General features: G+C 33.9%; 1 protein-coding gene across 3 annotated transcripts in view; it reads right to left on the reverse strand.

The window, feature by feature from the left end:
- The window catches only part of SOS2 (SOS Ras/Rho guanine nucleotide exchange factor 2), an 80017-nt gene that overhangs the window by 17612 nt on the left and 39676 nt on the right, over positions 1 to 22729 (reverse strand). For all 3 annotated transcript variants that reach the window (XM_057306425.1, XM_026513684.4, XM_048218016.2), the window contains 10 exons: positions 22085 to 22183; positions 13496 to 13623; positions 12380 to 13035; positions 11904 to 11985; positions 11111 to 11233; positions 9363 to 9466; positions 6943 to 7165; positions 4146 to 4265; positions 3831 to 3993; positions 525 to 642 (listed from right to left, as the gene is read on the reverse strand). In XM_057306425.1, the coding sequence (XP_057162408.1) occupies positions 525 to 642; positions 3831 to 3993; positions 4146 to 4265; positions 6943 to 7165; positions 9363 to 9466; positions 11111 to 11233; positions 11904 to 11985; positions 12380 to 13035; positions 13496 to 13623; positions 22085 to 22183 (1816 nt within the window). The remainder of the gene's footprint in view (positions 1 to 524; positions 643 to 3830; positions 3994 to 4145; positions 4266 to 6942; positions 7166 to 9362; positions 9467 to 11110; positions 11234 to 11903; positions 11986 to 12379; positions 13036 to 13495; positions 13624 to 22084; positions 22184 to 22729) is intronic.

The raw sequence follows: 22729 nt of genomic DNA on the forward strand, positions 1-22729 counted from the left end.
TCCTTTTTCATACATAATTATGGATTCATTTAAATCAGTGTCTCTCAACTGGGGGCAAGTTTGTCCCCTCGGAAATATTTGGGATTGTCTGGAGACATTTTTGGTTAGCACAACCAGTGGGTGTGTGTGTGTGTGTGTGTGTGTGTGTGTGTGTGTACACAGGCATGCATGTTTGTTCAAAATTCCTATGTTGAAATCTTAATGCCCAATGTGATAGTATTAGGAGATGGGACCTTTGGGAGGTGCTTACACCCTGAGGGTGGAGCCCTCGTGAATAGAATCAGTAGTCATATAGAAAGACCCCACAGAGCTCCTTACAACAACTCTATGAGATAATTATCATAAACCTCTATTTTAAAGATAAGGAAACAGAGACTTTAAGGTTTTATTTATCAATATAAACAGCTAATAAAAGTAGATATGCTTAGAAATAAAAATCAGGACAATCTGCCTTTAAAGGCTGGTCTCTTTGCTACAATAAACTACCTCAAAATATAAATATAAATCTATATTCAGTAACTTACCAAAAAAAGGCACACAAGGTGGATTGATTGACTTCAGTTTTACTAGGTATTTTTTAAAGTGATCTTGACTTAACTCCACAGCTTCATCCAAAATTCTCCTTTTTCTTTCCTGCAATGCCTTTAAAATATATAAATTGAGTATAATTTGTTTTTACAATTCAATCATATTTTATGAACACAGAGCTTGGAATTTTATAAAATTTTGCAAATATCTGAAAAATAATTTTTTAAATTAAAGATGAGTAGTATTCCTTTCTGCACTTGCCTGAAATGATTTATCTATAAATACAAAACTTAAAAACTTATTTTCTAATATAAATTAGAGCATTAAGCAATAAAAAATTCTTCCTCAGGATCTTATTATTTATAATTCAGACTAGCCAGAGTTTCAAATTATAGCTATAAGAGAGAAATATAATCCTAAAGCATTCAAATATTTTTCCACTGTACGGTCTTTTGAGGCTAAGGGCAAGGTTTTGGTAAGGAGGAGAAGGCTGTAGGAAGGAGAGAAAAATTGAACAAAAATTTAGTAAACCAAATAAGCAGAGTCATTTCTTTTATATTTCATTATTACATTTTTGTTACAAATAATTCTTTTTAACCTCATTAAGTATACACACACACACACACACACACTAATCCACAGCAAACATTGCACTTGATGGAAAACTGTCGATGCATTTCCTTTAATTTAAGGAAAAAGCAAAGGTGATTACATCCTAACTTTCATTCAGTACTCTACAGAAGTCCTAACTAGCATGAACAAGAAAAATAAAGAAAATGAAAGAAAAACTGTCAATATTCACAAACGATATAATTGTCTGTGAAAATACCAAATATATCTACATATGGAGTGTTAATGAAAGAATTTAGAAATGTTGCTGGATATAAAACCAATAGGCAAAAATCAACTGCATTTCGAGATATCAGCAATAAATAAAACAAGATCTTAAAAAAATATGCTAATATAAATCTAACAAAAGAGGTATGAGATCATCATTAAGAAAACCATAAAACTTTATTAAGTGAATAAATGAAGGTAAAGATATACATGTTCATGGTTTGGAAGACTCACTGTAAAATTGTCAGTTCTTTACCAACGGAAACTATGCAATTTATAGAACCAATGCAATTCCTATCAAACTTTCAATAAATGCATGGAAGCAACTGGCTAACTATATGGAACAAAACATGAAATTAGACTCCAACCTCACCCCATACTCAAAACTTATATCTAGCTGGATTAAGGACAGAACGTAAAAAACAAAACATTAAGATAATAGAGAAAGATCGGGTAAACAAGACACCAAACAGCATAAATAACAAGACTAAATAAATAAATTTGACTACATCAAGAACTCTTGTCCATCAAAAGACAGAAAAAAAAGGTGAAAAGAGAAGCTTCAATCTAGGAAGAGACATTTACAATACACATAACTGGCAAAGGATTAAAATCCAGAGAACGCACATAGATTTGTAAGAAAATTCAACAATTAAAAAGACAAAAAATTTCCATAAGAAGAAATACAAAGAACCAATAAACATTTAAAAAGAGGTTCATACTCATTAGAAATCGGGTTTATAAACCAAAACTACAAGACTGGAAAATGAAAAGAACTGACAATATCAAGTACTGGTGAGAATGTAACATAACTAGAACTCATACATTTCTGGTGGAAGTATAAACTGGTACAACTATTTGGGAAAACAATCTGGCATCATCTAGTAAAGCTAAAGCTAGCCATATGCTATTATCTAGTAATTCTACTTCTAGGTAAATAACTTAGAGAAATTTGTGCACCAGGATATATGTAGAAAATGTTCATGGTGCTATTACTGATAATAGCCCCACACTGGAAACAGTCCAAATGGCCATTAACTAGTAAATAAATAAACAAATTTTGGTAAGTTTATTCTTATAATATGGTACAGCTAAGAAAAAGAATGAACTATAGCAGTAAGAAGCAACCTGGATGAATTTTAGGAAGATAATGATAAACGTAAAAAGTCTTTGGAGAATTATATTCATATATAATTAAGAAATGTGCAAAATGAAATAATACATTGTTTAGAAATACAAGTAAGTAAAACTATAGAAAAAAGTAGAATAATAAGCACAAAATTCAGAATGGCAGCTGAAGGGGTAAGGATGGAGATGGAATTGGAGGAGTCTTTAAACTGGATACCATGTATACAGGTGTTCTTTGTATTTTTATTCTTTTTGCCTTATACATATTTCATAAATATTGTTCTGTACCCAATATTTTAAGAAACTAAAACTTAATCTCTCAAATATGCTATTTTAGAGTTTTCAAAATCAGAATTAAAATCATTAACCTATTAAATAGATTAATATTTGGCAATATTCAACTGTTAATGTCCTTCATATATAAAAAGTTCATACAAATCAATAAAATGCAAACACTTGAATAGAAAAACACATACATGAAAGCAATTTGCTCCCCACTCCCTTCTAATCATAACCCACTGAAAGAACCAATGTTATGAAAAGAGTATGTATCTTTCCACACTCTTCTCAATGCTCATGCAATTCCACTAACATGTTAAGGGTCTGTTCTGTTTTTATGTTATTTAAAAAAGAAATCATATTATATTCATTATTCTTAAGTTTTTTTATGGCTTTTCCCCTAAAATATCACAAATACTATTTTTAAGACAATACACATAGATCCTATTCACTTTTTTTCTATAGCTGAACAATATTCTACACTACAGGTGTAGAACAACATATTCAGTCATTCTATCCAAGGACACACATGTTGTTTCTGCTTTCTGTTTTCTGCTACTACAATTAATACTGCAGAAACGACATCTTCGTACATTAACTTTAAAGTCTGGCACTTTTATCTCTGGGCACAAGAGTAGGTGTATTTTAATTTTAACATATACTTTCTGTATCTTTTGAATTTTCTATAACAAACACTAAACATATGCTAGTGTATAATTAAAAATTTTCAATTTTAGAAAGACTTTCTCCATGTTACTCCTTCTTTGACTATATGGTGATTAATTTGTATATCTAAAATGTCACTTATTTGAAACGATCAGTGTGCCATTGGAAAAATCCAATTGAAACTTCATAACATTGAAGTAAACATACTAAACAGAGTCACAAGTCCCATATTCTTTGATGAGTCCTAGGCATACTAGTGTATACTGATTATTTAAGGGAATAAGATGATTTGTAAAGGATTTACTGAAAAAGATCAGTGGTAGAAGCAATTTCTTTTACCATCAATTGTATCTCCCCCCCCAAAAGATGAAATATTTAAGCCTAAAACTTACCTCAAAAGTATGGTCTAGTCTGTATACCGACACTGAATTTACTGCACTGACTATCTCCAATACACCATTGAAGTTATTCAAATCTTGAAAAACTTGCAGAATTTCTATAATTCTGCTTAGTATTGCCACCCGTTCCTCAAAATTTTCTGCTTCCACAATGCACCTAAACAAAACAAAACAAATTATGGTTTAAAAAGCAACTTCCTCACCTCACGTAGAAAAGAAGAAATGTATTTTTAATGAGAATTTAAGCTTACGGATGACTTAATATTATGATTATTAAGAAGTAATAAGACAGAATAAGTAAACACTTACTTTTCAAACCATAAGGTGAGGTTTGTGGTATGGCGAATCATTTTTAATAAATTTGGAGAATTTATTTCTTTATCTTCTTTCGTCCATACACTCCCTACTAGTTCAGAAGGTTGGACTTTCCTGTGGAATCAAAAATCATGGAACTTAACCTACAAATGATTAGTATCAAAATTATTTAAAGATCTTCTAACAGTAAGATAAAGACAACCCAAAAGATAAATGGACAAACACATGAACAGGTTTAAATCACAGAGGTCTGGACCCAAATAGTCACATTCAGGGAGAAGAACATTAAGCCACAACAAAATCCCATTTTACTCCTGCCAGACTAACAAAAGTCTAATAACACCAAATGGGTAAAGATGGGCAGGATCTCGCCAACATTGATGTGCAAGTAACAACTGAAACAACTGCTCTGTAAAGCAATTTAGCAGTATCTCATAATACTGAAGATACACATACTGGATCACCCCACAAATCTATCTAGATATGCACTCCAGAAACACCAGATTATAAGAAAACATTTATAAGAATACTCAGTGAAGCAGTCATTATTTGCAAGACTGAAAAATCACAACCTAGAGGCTGGATACACTATGGAGTATTCATATAATGGAACACACAGTAATTAAAATAAGCAAACTAGAGCTATATTGATCAACTTGAACAAATGCCAGAAACAATTTAAGTGCAAAACGTGTTGCAGAATGATACATAAGTATAAACTGTTTTAAAATCTGCAAAACAATGTTACATATTATCAATATGTGTATGCATATAAATTATAAAGGGATACATAGGAATAATAAGCACCAAATACAGGACAGGGGTTATTGGGAGAAAGAAGAACAGAACTGGTAAGAATCAGTCGAAGGATTTCAATTACATTTGTAAGGCTTTTGCTGTTCATGGGCCCTCATTATATAATTTTCTACATTTTTTTAAATACCTAAATTATTCAGTAAGAAATTAAACAGAAGAGCAGTATTGTATATAGCGAGCCAGGATTACATAATTTTAAAAATTGACCAGTGTCCTATGGACGTGGCTATTCATTTAAAAAAAAGTTTTTAATCAGTAGATTTGAATACAAATGGGTACTTGCTAACAGTTTTTAAAATAAGTTTTCTTAGGTGGTTCTATAGTTTCACCAGAAATTTAGTTTACAAACAGTGTCAGTGTTTTACCTATGTTCCTCTTCTTTTATAATACACATATCACTTAACAAAGGTATTTTCCATGTTCTGAAAGCAGGTCCACTTTGAGCTAAGTGTTTTTCTTTCTAATGTCCACTACTGTAACAGTCACTCAATGAGGAAAAACGTGATTCAGTACTATTTCCTTTTTTTCTCAAGTAGCAAGTCCCTTCATTCCTACCTTTCACAAATCCCACAATATCAACAAAAACAACCTGAACTCCAAAATACTTAAAATACAACATGACATTCTGAATTAGATGTTCACAACTGCTGACATGTGTGCTAAATTCTGAATAGCACAGCCAAGGCAAACCAGAGGCCCAATTCTAAAGAAGGGCAAGTTTTTGGGTTTTTTTTTTTATGTCTGCTGCCTTCCTACATTCTCCATTAGCACTAAACTTTGTATATTCTTGCTTTTCCCTTTAAAAAAAATTGGCCACCAATCAAGATAACTTCTTGGTATTTGTACTTTAGAAGGGGTTCCCGAATGCAGAGAAGTTTTTGATAGAATGGTAGTGGTGGCAGGTCATTTTTTGACTGGGTAGGGAGAGGGGGCTGTTACCTGCAAGGCCTGTACTCTTCATAAGAGCCTGGGTTGTAAATGAAAGAAGAAAGCTTAAATTAGGAAGGAGGAGACAGAATGGGGCTAATGCACTGGGAAAGGACAGTGGTTTAAAAAAAAGATGACAGAGGATGAAGCTGATAAAGCAAGCTGAAAGGAAGACTGCAGTTAGAAAGAAATGAGATGCTTGAATTAGTAATTTTGAAATAATGATTTGGAGTGCTAAGAAGATCTGCAATATGACCATGAGAGGTATCTGATCTGGAGTGGAGAATGACATTGCAAGTGATGAAACCATGAAACTATAAAGGTTAGGTTGTGAATGGGTGATCTGCATGGGTATAGGGTAATGGCAGGAAGTGTTTTACATGTAAAGACAGATGATGGGATACAGATAATAAAAGTAAAGAGCCAAGCACATTTCTAATGAACCTCATAAATGAAAGAAAATGGTTCAGAAGTTTTAAGTATGGTTCATCATCATACTACTTCAGAAATAACTTTTCTTTAAAGTCATCTTGACTTCAAATAGCTGAAGTAAAAAATTTAAGACTCCTTTAAAAAAATAAGAAATCTTCATTTTTCTAAGAATTTTGTTATTCATTTGCCTAGCAAACCTAACCCAGTCAAGCTCCAAATTAAATTTCTGATTATGTAGAATCTGGGGGGGAAAAAAAGAAGAAGAAAGCTTGTCTCACACAACATTCTATTTACTCAGCTGCCTTCAAGAGCCTACCATCCAGCTCTAAAACAATCTGAGAAAGTGTTAAGAGGAAGAGCTGGGTGATTGCCTCAAAAGTGGCGTTAGTGTCTACCACTCATCTTGTGAAGGACTGCCAGTACCTAAGTTAGGCCTAAATAGCAGTATAAGACTTTTACCTGTAGAACAGATTGTAGTAAAAAACTGTGCTATGAGCTTTTCCTCCAAGCCCACAAGAATAAATGAGGCACTTTGAAGCATTCATGAACAATTTGCAAAATGTTCTATGTTTAAAATTCTTGAAAACAGAGCAGCAAATAAACATTCATTATCTACCTGTAGAGATCAGATTCCAAAAGCGTCAGCTGACGTGCAATTTCTATTGGATGAAGGGTCATGAGATCAAATGTTTCAAACTGTCCTGGTCTGCTGATATGCCATTCAATTGCTGGAGGTGGACTTTCAAAGGTAATATTATGGCTTATTCCATTTGCCTGAGCTTGTTTCTTTCTCTTGATGATCTTAGCAATTGACTCTACCCACTTCTTCATAGCTTTCCCTAGAAAAGAACACAAACAAAAATACCTTTTACTTGACAGACGTAACTGCAAATCTTCATATAATCTTTAATCTTTACCCAGCTTCAACAAATACCAACTTATGGCCAATTTTTGTTTCACCTAACCCCACTCATGCCCTCCTTCCACTCCCTATGTTATTTTGAAAGAAATATAAGAGGGGTGGTTGCCTGGCTCAGTCAGAAGAGCATGCGACTCTTGATCTTGGAGTTGTGAGTTTCAGCCCTACGCTGGGTGTACAGAATACTTAAACAAATAAACTTGAAACAAATGTCATATTATTTCATTTGTATTTAAGTATGTAACTAAAAATTGAAGACTTTTTAAAATGACAATACCATTATCATATGTAAAAATGATAATAACTTCTTAAAATCATCAAATATCTAATTAGTACTCAGATTTCCCTGGTTCTCTCACAAATGTTTTCTAAGAGTTGGTCTGTTTGAGATAGGGTCTGAGAAAGTTTTACAAATTGCACTCAGTCAATGTCTCAAGTCTCCTTTAACCTATAGGCTCTCCTTTTCTCTCTTATTTTTGCTTGCAATTTACTTGTTAAAACGGAATCATTTGCCTTGTGGTATTTCCCAAATCTGAATTTTTCCAATTTTGTCCCTGGGGTGTCACTTGCATTGTTTCTCTGTCCCCCTTTTTTTCTGTAAATCAGACACATACAGACGTGATCTGATTCAGGATCAATTTTTTTACATGAACACCTGCAAGAATATTTCCAAGAGTAGGCATATAATGTCCAGTTATTTCTTTGTAATATTACTAAGGAGTTAAAAAATAGTAATATTCTACCATTCCTTCTTCATTTATTAGTTAAAATACATTTATAAAAAGAAACTTTCCCTCAGGGTGCCTGGGTGGCTCAGTCAGTTAAGCAGTCAACTCTCGATTTCCGCACAGGTCATGATCTCAGGGTCCTGGGCTTGAGACTCACATAGGGCTCTGTGCTCAGTGGGGAGTCTGATTCAGGATACTCTCTCTCTCTCTCTCTCTGCCCCTACCCCCGCCCTTGCTCACTTGCTCTCTCTCTAAAATAAATAAGTCTAAAAAAAAAAAAAAAAAAGAAACTTTCCTTCATCAACTATTTGGTTATGCTGCGGTATAACTTATTTAAGAAAGACCTTTAGACATTAACATTACCATTTACTTCCTTTATCCTAATACGTATGTATATTTAAGAAGTTTCTTAGATCATAAATAGTCTAGCATCTTCATCAAGAATATAATGTAAAAAACTAATTTGGTACCATAAACAATTTCAAGGCAAACATGATAAAAATGTATCTTAAACATCTCAAGGTTGAAGCAAATGAATCACATTCTCTATTTTAAGTAAAATTCCCCTTAAGACAAGTTGGACATGAGATAAGCTAGGCTTAAAGTATTCTTAATTAATGTCTTATACTGTCAGATAAATGCTCTTGACTCAATAATATACATTTGTTTAAATGTTCATGGCCTAGAGTTTCATTTCATGGGCTGTGCGCTAAAATTTTAGGTAGGAAACTCCCATCTTTCAGGTGGTAAAAATATACCAAAAACTTTTGCAGGAGAAGTAAATACTATTTTTAAAGATTTTATTTATTTATTTTAGAGAGACAGAGAGAGAGGGAGCCTGAGTAAGGGGAGGGGCAGAGGGAAAGGGAGAGACAGAATCTCAAGCAGACTCTGTGCTGAGCTGAGCCCCGGTCTGATGCCGGCCGGATCTTACGACCCTGAGATCATGACCTGAGCCAAAATCAAGAGTCGGATTCTTAACCGAAAGAGTCACCCAGGCGCCCTGAAGTAAATATTATATTTAAAAGCTGTTAATCATTCAAAACTAAAGAATAAGATTAAGGAGAATAAGAAAACAGATACTATTGCACCTGTATTTAATGAGTTGAAAGAATGGCAACCTTGAGATAAAATTTTAAATGTATTAAGTTTATTGAAGAAGACTTATGACTTCTTTTTAAAAAAGATTCTCCTAACAAACTTGAAGAGGCAAGGTTCTAAGACTTCACGTGGTTCTAACATATGTGAGCTCCTTAGAGTCTATAAACCATACCAAATGTTATTTTAGCTATTTAAGAATAAAAAACAGTTTAGCTTCTTAAAAGTTATGCAAATTTAAAAATAAACTCATATGCAACATAAGATTCAATCAACCTTTAAATAATATACCTCTTACACTTGAAATGAAGGATTCTAGTCTTTCAAGCAATTCCAAATCCCTTTCAAAGTCATAAAAATGGTGTTCAACCCAGTGCCGAAACACATTTAAGATCCTGAAAAAATGTAAAGAAACACATTTTAGTGAAACCTAAGCATTCAATTATACTTCTCTCACTTCTCTAATACCATGGTAACAACTTTATATACAAGGGCCAATATAACACTCAGAATCTCTAATTTGTATTTAAGTAAAACCTAAGCGCTTCAATGATGTGAAACAGGTCTTCAGATCAATTTTTTGTTAAAATTATACTTTTGGGGCGCCTGGGTGGCTCTGTCAGTTGAGCGCTGGACTCTTGATATCAGCTCAGGTCATGATCTCAGGGTCATGGGATCGAGCCAGTGTTGGGCTCCACACTCAGTGCAGAGTCTGCTTCTCTCCCTCTCCCTCTACATCTTCCCCCACATGTGTGTGCACTCTCTCTCTAAAATAAATAAATCTTAAAAAAAAAAGTTTAATCTGAGTGTGGGGGAGTACAAATGCACTGTAGCTAGTACAAAAAATTACTCCTTTATTGCTGATGAATAAATAAGATCTTTTTTTTAATTAAAAATTTTTTAAAAATATCATCTTCTTATACAAAGAATGACATGTTAAAAGTTTTGGCTGAGAGGGGCGCCTGGGTGGCACAGCGGTTGAGCGTCTGCCTTCGGCTCAGGGCGTGATCCCGGCGTTATGGGATCGAGCCCCACATCAGGCTTCTCTGCTGGGAGCCTGCTTCTTCCTCTCCCACTCCCCCTGCTTGTGTTCCCTCTCTCACTGGCTGTCTCTATCTCTGTCAAATAAATAAATAAAATCTTAAAAAAAAAAAAAAGTTTTGGCTGAGAGACATATAGCTGGGATCTATCTATCATTCCACTAAAACTGCATTTATTTGTGGCAATTATCCTGGAAAATAAATAACATGCTCAGTTCCAAAGTTGCGATTTATTAGTTAACAATAATCAAGGCACCTTCATATTTACAAAGAAAAAAATTTTTAGATCATGTACAATTAGGGACTGTAAAGAAGACTAATCAAAGGAGCCTCCAATTTTCAATGCTCCGTGGTTAAGGAAAAAAACCCACTGACTTAGGAAGTCAGACTGTCTGGATACGGGTTTGAATCCTGTCCTGCTGCTCACTCTGTATGACTATCTCGAATTACTTTATCTTGCTAAGTTTCAATTTCCTCATATACAAAGTAGTAACTGCTGTCAGGATGAAATAAAAATGATAAAACACTTAGGCATACAGTAAGTACCTAACAACTAGCAGCTGCTATTATCAAACACATTTTTAGAAATTACTGATTTTTTAGATGAATGAATAAATGTCTATATATTTTGTGAGAGAATAGTAGGGAAAGAGCTAAAAATTCCATTAATATTATAAACTATGAAAAAGCCCAGATTACTAAATGATCACAAAGGGGGAGGGAGGGGCAATGTTAAAATTTTACAATTTTTACTTAATAGGTATCCTGGTCTGTAAGCACAATATATCACATGCCAGACGGATCTGATGCAAACAACACAATATATTTTAATAATTAAATTTCTTCAGGGTATTTAAGAGTAACTTCACATAGAACTTTGGAAGTTTACTATGAAGTCTAACAATACCTCCATCTGGATTAAGAGATAAGAACTTATAAGTGCTAACTATATAATGAAAATAGAATGGAACACAAAAAAATATAACATTCAGGCCAAACCTAAGTTGTACTGGTTGGACATATTCCTTGCGAAACCTTTTAAGGTCTGCACTGATTGGCTGTTCGCCTTTCTCTACGGCCAATTTATCTGCTTCAGTAGGTTCTGGCTCTGGAATTTCAAATCTAAGAAGAAAAGAAGCAAAGTGAGAGAAATTTGTTGTTGTTCATACACAAATGAAAAGGATTTCAAATACAACAGAAAAATTATTTTAATTAAGCAACCTTCTTTCCTATCATTTATGTGAAAAGTGCAATTACTGATAAACTTCCCTTTAAAGTGTTACATACTGGGTGCCTGGTGGCTCAGGTGGTTAAGTGTCTGCCTTCAGCTCGGGTCATGCATGATCCCGGGGTCCTGCGATTGAGCCCCATGTCAGGCTCCCTGCTCAGAGGGGAGCCTGCTTCTCCCTCTCCCCCTGCTTGTGCTCTCTTTCTCAAATAAGTAAATAAAATCTTTAAAATTAATTAATTAATTAATTAAAAGTGACAGTTAAAAAGTCTCTTTTAAGGAAGTATTGTCCTATTGCACAAAAAAATCATTAAAATACATACTCAAAATTGGGTCTTTCTGATTAACACTATAAATATTGCTAAGATCTGAAGAGACCTCCATTATAAACAGAGATTTTAACGAGCACATTGTTTGAAGAGAATAGTAATACATTAATTTAATGCCAAATAAATTATGTTCAAAAGCAGGTTGAGTACATACTAGGTACTCACCACTTTGCAAGGAACAAATTGTTAACTTTGTACAAAATGTTAATGTAAGTAAAATAAATAGTTTTCTTACCGTTCAATCAGTAAGCTTAGCAATTCCTGTGGTTTACAAAATGAACGGTATGTAGTAAGAAAAGTACGAACAAAATTGGGATCTGAAAAGATAGAGTATAAAACAGGTTGTATGTTTAATTTATTCAGTTTCATTAATTCAAAGTAGCATATTTTGGAGGCCTTCCTTCCTTTTTCTTTTTTCTGGTTTCTCCCGCCATGGTCTTCCTGTCAATCACGATATTTCTTGACAAATGAGGATTGTTTTCCGATTCAAGATTCATAAAATTTTTATGAATATTTAATAATTAATGAAGTCAACAATATTATATCTTAGGGATATTTAATTAGTTATTTATTCCTTTTGATTTTGTCGAATTCTTTTTATATTTCAGAGGCAATCCATTTTTTCCATGCCTCAGGCATTTTTGAACATCCCTGAAAATCTTTAGATTCTCAGCCCTAGGTAGGTAAAAACTTGTAATGAGTTTCACATACCTGCATACATATGATATGTTAACCTTTCAATTAATTTCACTACAGTTCCTCCTTTAATAATGGGGATTCCACTTCTACTTTGCAGGTTGTCTTCAAAAACAATGTTTTCCTCAGAGTCTTTTACCACAAAACGATACACTTCAGGACTTGGTAATCTCAGTGGTTGCTCATTTTCTTCTTTCAATAACACTGAATCTAGCATTCGATCTAGTGTACTACGATAGTGAAGAGAAATAAGCGCGGACATCCAATTGTTTTTCTCTTCGGCAGACTTAGCAGCAAATATTATGCTGTTTTCATCTTTGGATACCAACTCAAAAGCATGTTTGCACTCACAAGTATCTTCTTTATCACATATTTGTATTTTCCTCATGACAAATTTCTCTTTTAATCTGTATTCTGCACTACTATAACCTGGAAGGCGTGACTGACTATGATTGGGTTTACAGCTAATCATTAAGCCATCAAAGAGAAAAATATGTCGTTCATGTTTAGCACCAATTCGTGTCAATGGGCCTTCCATAATGAATTCATTACAACACTGTCCAATATCTTTGCCTTCCCATCCGTCTATGTTTTTCTGAATTTCATTCATTTTTTTAATAGCCAGATGCTTGCTTCTTAATTGACGATTATAAAAAGGGCAAACAGGATCGCTAAAAGAAAAAAAAAATCAAGATAAATTTAGCTTTTTCAATGGCTAAGCAACCCATATTTCTTTAACTGTAAACTACCTCAAATCAAGTGATAAAAGTATTTAATAACCAAACACTAAATTTTGCACACAGCATACATGCCTCAATTTCATTATTGTGAAAAAGAAGTACTAGAGAAACTCAATTTCATTCCAAATGCCATACGAACTAAAATTACAAAGAATCCTAAATTTCTTACATAACATATAATTATTAGATTTATCTTTTAAAATTTTATTAAATCTATCTTAATATGACAATGCCAATTTTCCAAAACTAAAGACCAAAAGAAAAATGTAAAACAAAAGTACAACTTTCAATAATGCAAGTATCACTACAAATAACACTTCTTTAGAAAATGAGGCATCAGATATAAATGAAATATGCAGAAGCACTCATATTTTCAACAGTTTGGAATTACCCAGGTCGGCGTCTAGGTGAATACTGCTTGTAAATCCGGTCCATACTACCTTGGAGATTCATAAGAGCGGTAATAGCTTGGTTCAAACATTCTCTGTCTTCCTGCTCTTCACTACATGCTTTCAATTGCTAAGGAGAACACACAAAAATTAAACCTGCATTGCTCAATTCTTTCCCTTTCTTGTAGTTAGACGAAACAGCAACAACTATTATAAACTCTAAATGAATTTTAAATATACTTAATAAAATCAGTTATAATTTTATTTAATTATGTATACCTGATCTCTCAAAACCAACTCTCTTTCTACATATGTAAATATAATACAGATATAAAGCACTACTGCCATAGCAATCAGGAAAAAAAGCAACTGCAAAAACCATCTGGACAATTTCCAGATACATAAAAATAGTTTAAAATACGCAAAACATGAAGCTTACAAGTTGCTTTTGTTAATAACTATAAATGAGATTAAAAACACGAATTATTTCATATTCTCTAGTGATTAAGTTCTTAAGTTTCAGAAATGCCTAAAAGCTTGTATATCTTTGTTACACATTAAATCAAGTATGTTAACTTTAGCAACCCAATCTATCATAAACTTTTCTGCAAACAGCATCTGTGAGATTCAACTGATATTTTTTACAACATAAAATTCAACCATTGTAGTAAATATCAAGAAACCATAAAAGTTAATATTCTATCTCATTAACCCTTAGAAATAAGGCTTATAAATTATATTATTAATTCTAACAACTCTGGCTCTACTGGATTTATCCAAAAATTTCTCTTGTATCTCACTCTCAAAGTGGAAGAAAATTTACCTTATGATAATTCAGACTGGATGATGCTCCAATGTTTCAATGTGACAGAAGTCAAAGCAGAGACTTATATAGATATTATATAATAGGTTATATAGATACAAAAATACATTTATCCAAGAATAGGGAAACTTATAATCACTTCTTCTGAAAATTCTTTTCCTTCTGAAAATTGTTAAAAATGTAAATCTATTTTATGATTTTAGACTACTACTTTACTAGAAATTTTGTGATAAATTTTTCTGATATTCCAAGACAGTCTGAACACCATTCAGCAATGATCCCCTTTCCTCAGCAAGGAACTGAATAAATAAGTGCTGTTTGAGTTCTAGGTCCATTACTTTTTTTTTTTAAGTTTATTTATTTTTTAGTAATCTGTACACCCAACATGGAGCTCAATCTCACCACCCCGAGATCAAGAATTGCATGTTCTGACTGAGCCAGTCAGGCTCAGAAATTACCATGCTGAACTGCTTGCAAATAAGCCATGCTCTTTCACATCCCTATGGCTTTCTACATACCTGCTTCGGTCCCTCCTTATCCACCTGGTGAATTAGCCTCTATGACAGTTCAAACGCCTCCTCTCTAGGAAATTCTTCCCTTTTCTCCCCCCTTACATTTTTTTTTCTTTTGAAATAATAGCAAATTTATACAAAAGTTACGTAAACACAAATAATTCTTGTATACTACAAGTCACCAGCTCTAAACATTTTGCTACATACGTGCACCATTTTCTCCCCTATTTGAGAGTAGTTTGCGATGCTATCCCCCCCTTCCAGTTCCTTTGCTGAGGAAGGAGAGAACCACTGCTAAATAGTTTTGAGATTATTTTTGGAATATGAGGAAAACTCAAGTGACACACAAATTACTCTCAAATAGTATCATTCCCCTTCACTACTTTAACATGTTAGCAGTGCATCTTAGAGCAAGGATACTCTTTTATGGTATAGAGATCAACTGCAAGAGACTTAACACTGATGGAGTTCTATTACCTAGTTTTGTGCATATCCAATTTTGTCAAATGTCCCAATCGTGTCCTTTAGAGTAATTTTCCTGCCAATACAGGGTACAGTCATGTTTTCACTGGCCCTTTTTTCCAGTTTTATTAAGATGTAACTGACATACGGCACTACTAAGTTTACAGTGCACAACATAATGATCTGATTTACATATACTGTGATTTATTGTCTCTTTAATCCGCAATAGTTCCTCAGCATTTGTCTTTCATTGCTCCCAAAAGTAAATAAGATATACATATACACACACCAGAACAGCAGGATAAACCCTATATACCCAACACCCATATTAATTTTTTTCTTACTTCCCTAGATGGGGTTAGTTACTCCTGCCTCAGTGATTTCATTAGTACTACTTCTTAGACACTTACTACATTTACTCGTTGCAATTATTTAATATTCATCTTCTTCACTAAGCCATGACCTCCTTAAAGCCTGGCATCGGTTTTATTCCTTTTTAGTACAGTACCTGCATGGTAGGTACCCAAAGGTAATCAGAATGAACGACTGCTGTATAAATATTCGTAATTTTGTTAAGTGTTTAGACAATTAACAATAAACATTTATTGAGTTTTTACTCTGTATTCTTTTACGCGTTACCTTATTTAATCTTAGTTACAACTCTGTAAGACAGATACTGTTATTATACAGATTACAGATGAAGAAACCAAAGCACATAGAGGTTAGGTAATTCACCCAAGATGAACAGTGGAGTCTGTATTCAAACCCAGAAATTCTGACTTCATGGTCCATGTTTTTTTTGCCACACACTACACTGTGTCTCTACAACGACACCAGACACTACTACACAAAATACTGGTCTATGCCTAAATCTGGTGACCAGGAGTTGAAGGGGACCCCTTCAATGTTAAAACAAACTGGATAATTAAACATTTTAAGAAATAAAATGAACTTGGTGTGCTTTAGAAAAGAGGCAAAAGAGAATAAATGCCCTTTCAATAACACCTAAACTAAGCAATAAAGTGGAAGAGATATTTCATTAGGTGCCATATCTTACGAACTTGACTGAAGAATATATTCCTTGCTTACCTGATAATCAATATTCTCCTTAGGTGTCTATAAGTATATCCTGCCCAAGATTTTACACTTCTTAACTCTATGAGACTTCTTGAAATACTTAATATGCTTCTCTTGAATTCCTATAAAATGCTGTATCTACTGTGGATATCTGTGTGCCTAAAGGTAAATTATAATAAATTATAACTTTGTCTCTAATTCGTTATACTGGGAGTGTAGTCTTGATGTGAAATGATACATGTAGTCAATTCTTTTGTTGTAATAAAGTTCTCTCTACATTTTCATAAAAATAGTGTTTTAGTAATTTGTTGGGAAATTCAACTCATTAAAACTGATCACTTTTCTTTATGTGTTTTTTAAAAAATGCATTATTATTCCTTAGGACATCCTTGAATGATGTGTCAGCACTGAAAGAGTATTTATTATGTAGCAAAATATTTCTTGTACTCTTTTTCAATAGTCAGAACATTCATTTCAATAGAGATTATCTCAAGCTTTTTTTTTTTTTTTCTTTAAGATTTAGAGAGCGCAGGGGGAGAGGCAGCGGGAGAGGGAGAGAGAGAATGCCAAGCAGACTCCCCGCTGATCATGGAGCCCAACTCAAGGGCTCAATCCCATGACCCATGAGATCACAACCTGAGCTTAACCAACTCAAGCTTTTATGTTATACTCATACACAGGAACACAAAGACAGTGACAAAGCAAATGTTACATAATCTTAAATAATTAGTGAATCCAGGTGAAGGCAGCACACTATACTATTTTTGTAACTTGTCTCTGTGTTTCAAAGTAAAAGGTGAAAGTATTACCTAAAGAAACTCAATCACCTCATATTGAAATATTGGCTTATCTTTCCCAATGAACCTCATTAGAATTATTACTAATAGGTCTTCCTGTTAAGCTTTAAATTAAGAAGGATTAGGTTCTCTTGATAGGAGAATTTTTATTCCTTCCATGACTAAATTTCCAAGGAATGACCAAAGAATTAAAGAATATTACTTGAGGGGCACCTGGATGGCTTGGTTGGTTAAGCAACAGACTCTTGGTGTCAGCTCAGGGTCCTGAGATCAAGCCAGTGTCTGGCTCACGCTCAGTGGGGAGTCTGCTTGGGATTCTTTCCCTCCACCTCCCACCACACACTCTCAAATAAATAAATCAATCTAAAAAAAAAAAAAGAAAGAAAAAGAAAAGAAAAAAATAATGTTACTTGGCCCTGAATATCTCAATTCTGAATGGAGACCAGATATGTTCTTAACAACAAAAGGATACATATAGAATATGCTGGAATATAATAAGTATATTACAAAGTCACTTACAAATCAGGAAGTGAATTGTTTTTTCCTTGTTCCTCTTACATAAGGATTAAATACACCTAAGGAAAAAATCTATAATTTATCTGAGGAAAAAAACAGAAAATGAAAGTACTTTGTGATCAACCTCAGAAGGATTAAATTTGAGGGGCGCCTGGGTGGCACAGTAGGTTGAGCGCCTGACACTCGCTTCAGCTCAGGTTGTGATCTCACAGTAGTGAGATCGAGCCCCTAGTGGGGCTCTGTGCACTCAGCACAGAGTCTGCTTGAGTTTCTTTCTCCCTCTGTGCCTACCACTCCGCACTCTCTGGTTCTCTTTCTAAAATAAATAAATAAATCTTTTTAAAAAAGGATTAAATCTGAAAAAAACAAAAAAGAAATAAATTACGCATAAGATGAACTTTAAAGTATTGCTATGAATAACAACAATCCAAAAATGTACTATAAGATAACTTCAAGTAAACTATATGTAATATGCTATATTTCTCATTATGTAGTTATTTTTCTATCTTGGTTATCATAAATTCTGGTTCTGGGAAGTAAAACGTGAATAATATTTAAATGCTATGTACACAAATAAATCTTCCTTGGTATGGGACTGAAGCAAATTTCAGATTGAAACAGGCTTAAAACTGTTCCAGAATTGTGCTTTCTATTCCCTAAGGAATGTGACAGCCTTAAGTTACACTGGTCCAGCCTTCTCTTTTATGGTTCTCATCCAAAGTAAGCTTAACATGAAATGAAATTTCTTTTGGATGAGTACTTGAGTCAAAGAATACCACAAAAGGCAATCTACAGAAATGGAAGAAATTATTTGCAACTGATACATATAATAAAGTATTAATATCCAGAATATATAAAGAACTCCTATAACACAACAACAAAAACACAAATAACCTCCTCAAATAGCAAAGAACTTAAGTAGATATTTTTCCCAGGAACTTACACACATGATTAACAAGCATATGAAGAAATGCTCACCATCACTAATCATTAGAGAAATGCAAATCAAAACCACAATGGAATACCACCTCACATCCAGCAGGATGGCTACTATCAAAACCCAAAAATACAGAAAATATCAAGTGTTGATGAGGATGTAGAGAAACGGGAATGCTTGTGCACTGTTGGTGGAGATGTCAAATGGTATAGTGCTATGGAATACAGTACAGTGTTTCCTCAAAAATTGAAAATATAATTACCATCTGACTCAGCAATTACATTTCTGGGTATATATCCAAAAGAATTGAAAGCTGGCTGTTGAGGAGATATTTGTATACCCATAGCAGTATTATTTACAATAGCCAGAAAGTAGAAGTAATCCAAATGGCCAGTCACACTGGCTGCTTAACAATATACTTAACACTACTGAACAGCGTACTTAAAATGGCTAAGATGTGAAGTTTCATGTTATGTATATTTTACAATTACAAATAAATTAATGTTTTAAAAAACCAACAGTATCACAGTCAGAACAAATTTAAGAGTAGAAAGTAGTTTCTCATCCTTTTAGCTTGTATCTAGAATTAGTCCTTATTTAAGTGTTTTTCAAACTGCATATCACAATCCATTAGTGGGTCACAATCACTTTTTAAAAGAAGTGGAACAGAATAGAAACAGCAGACACTGCATGAAATGGTAAGCAGCATTTCATGAAAGTTTTTCTTTCATGTATATGTGTGTATATATCCATACACACACACAGTCAAGACATTAAATGCATTTCTTACTATGGGTTATTCCCACTGTATAAGATAAAGACTGACTCCCAAGAACAATAAATGCTAATAACTGGACCACATTCTAGAATATTTAGGTCCTTCTGATCCCACTAATTGAGCTGTATGCTTACCGAGAACCAGTAATATGTGTTTCCAAATATGCTTATGCAAGTCATGCTTATATTGTAATTATGTAATTACTCAATCATATAAGTCAAAGAGATAGGAGTATAAAAGAAGATATTTAGAGGGGCACCTGGGTGGCTCAGTCGGTTAAGCAACCGACTGGAATTCCGCTCAGGTCATGATCTCAGGGTCATGAGCTTGAGCCCTGTTGTGGACTCTGCCCTCAGTGTGGAGTTTGCTTGAGATTCTCTCTCCCCACTCCTTCTGCCTCAACCTGTTCCTGCTCTCTTTAAAATAAATAAAATCTTTTTTAAAAAAGGAAGATATTTATATGAAAACTCAATCAAGTAACTTTAACGGCAAGCTCCATTAAAAAGGTATAAGGCAGATAATGTAAAAGATTTGGAAAAATTTTAAGAACCTAGGTTTCTGCACTCAGATTGTTATACAAACATCTTCGAATTCATGTGCCATCTAAAAAGAAATGGAAAACAGAAATCACAGAATATAATTTTTGTGATGTAAGCAAGAAAGGTGCATGTTCAAAGGAAAGATTTTACCCTGTCAACATATTAGCACATAAGTACATATAAATGTCAATCTATAGGGGTTTTGTGGTTATTTAAATAAAATGTATATAATATTTTAAATGATTCTTTATTTTTTAGGACTTATGTATTTTAGGGAGGGAGGGTGTGAGCACACGTGAGGTGGGGGAGGGGCAGAAGGAGAGGTAGGGGGGAGGATTCTCAAGCGACTCCCCACCGAGTGCAGAGCCCGACATGGGGCTGGATCCCATGACCCTAAGATCATGACCTGTGCTGAAATCAAGAGTGGCTGCTTGATTTACTGACTGAGCCACCAATGCACTCTGATTCTTTATTTTAATTAGCTGACCAACTCTACAAGACCCAATTTCAATGGTTAAGAGGACATGGAATCTAGTGATTAACTGGTGGCAAAGTAGCTAAAGCCTCAGGATGAGTCAGGCCATCATGGTTAATGTCCTGATCTCAGATGCAGACACAGCAACTGTAAGATCAACCTTGAAGATTTAAAAAACCAATCATCCAGACAGAGGAAAAAAATAAGCTTCAATTATAAGGTCAAACCAGAAATTTTAAACGTTGGCAAATATTTGAAGGAAGTTATAAGACTGATGACAGAACTTCCAATTAGACACGAACATTATCCAAAAAATTTTAGAAATCCAAACATACACCTGGGGCAGCCAATGTATTATTCATATGAAGCCTGCAATCATTTTTATGAGTTCTTTATGGATCCATTAGTTTCCATAGAGATATTCAGAATCAAGTTGTTCGTCTATTTGTGCTCAAAAGCTAGCATCACGCATTACGGGTAACAAGACTTCATAAAAAAGAATTCTTGAGACAGCTATTCATTAGAAATCACCAGAAGAACTTCTTGCCCAGGTGCCCACAGGATACAGAGTTATTCTGGTTTTAATATTATTATTAATAGGTTAAATGGAAAAAGTCGGAACAGGTTGTCTAAAGCAACAACGTGGTATCCTAAAGGAGAGGTACAAAATACTCAGGCAGAAAGATGCTCAGCTTCTAAAAAGCAATTTAAAAAGTTACAGAAGAAAATTTTACTGAGCAAGATATTCTCAAATTATGGGGCATCTAGATGGCTCAGTAGGTTAAGCATCCAAATCTTGATTTTGGCTATGGTCATAATCTCGGGGTCATGGGATAGAGCCCCTCGTCACGCTCCCTGCTCAGCTTGAAGTCTGCTTGTCCCTCTCCCTCTGATCCTCCCCCCTCTTTGTGCTTGCTTACTCTCTCTCAAATAAGTAAATAAAATCTTTATTAAATAAATACATAAATAAAAAGAGTTCAAGTTTTACCATAATCTTTTGTCATATGTTGCTTGGGTCCTAGCTAAGAGAGGAAGAATACTATACTGCATGGTAAAAAAAAAAAAAAATGTCAACTTTAAAAGTGCTTTTCTTATTAAGAAAGTTAAAACAAGATGGAAATTTAGATCAACGTTATATATAAAAGTTATCAATTACTTACATAAGAGTTATATCACTGTTATCGTGTGCCTCCAAAAAGTTATGAAAAAAGTAGTCTATGTTAGTACTTTGAAATTCTATATTATAAAATGACAGATAAAGACATATTTTCCTCTATCTACCACTTGAAAATGATATGAAGACAAAAAATACAGGCTTTTCTCCATGGAAAAGAAGGTAGACATTTAAGATACTTTATTTTTATGAATAAAAAGTATTAAAAACAATATGATCAGATCAAAAACTAGTTGTTGGGGCGCCTGGGTGGCTCAGTCAGTTAACATCTGCCTTCGTCTCAGGTCATGATCCCAAGGGCCCTGGGACTGAGCCCTGCATCGGGCTCCCTGCTCAGCAAAGAGTCTGCTTGTCCCGTTCCCTCTTGCCCCTCCCCCTTGTTCATGCTCAGTTTCTCTCTCTCAAATAAATAAAATCTTAAAAATACAACAACAAAAAACAAAACTAGTTCTTAAGCCTCATAAATGCAAGTACTTTTGGCTCAGGAAGGCTTCACCTTACCTTTAATAATTCAAAATAGTGCCAACAATGATAAACAGGCACCAGCATAAGGCGTGGAAGGACATAACGAACTGCCTCTTTAAAACCATCAGCAATGGACTGCAAAGCAAAAAGACATAACTGTATATCTCTGGTCTCAAGAATATATAACAGCAATGCCTAACAGAAATAGCTTTTAAAAATACAAGACACAGACTTAAACAAAACTATAACAGAACACATGTTCTACATGGAAAATAAAGTGCTGTAAAATGAAGGGGTTTTTTTCCTCCTTTAAGTCATTAGATAGATACATACATTTCTTCATTTCTTATACAGCAATAATAACTTTCACAGTAGTCCTATACAACTTTTCTTCAAAAGTTTTGGCTTCCCCACACCCTAAAAGAATTTTGAAAGCTTGTAACCTGTTGTATATTTTTACATCATCTTTTGAAATGTTTTAAGTTTAAGTAGTTATGAAGGATGAATTTTTTGGGATACTGTATATTGTAGATGTGATCTAAATATGTTTTACCAAACGATGATTAAATAAACCTCAGATTGAGCTTATTTATTTTATGAAAAATATGTCCTATAACTACACTGACAAAAACAATCTTCAATTTCAAAATAAAGAGCTAGATCCGACAATTTCTGCAGGAA

The sequence above is a fragment of the Ursus arctos genome, unplaced genomic scaffold (assembly GCF_023065955.2).
Source record: "Ursus arctos isolate Adak ecotype North America unplaced genomic scaffold, UrsArc2.0 scaffold_37, whole genome shotgun sequence".
NCBI lineage: Eukaryota > Metazoa > Chordata > Mammalia > Carnivora > Ursidae > Ursus > Ursus arctos.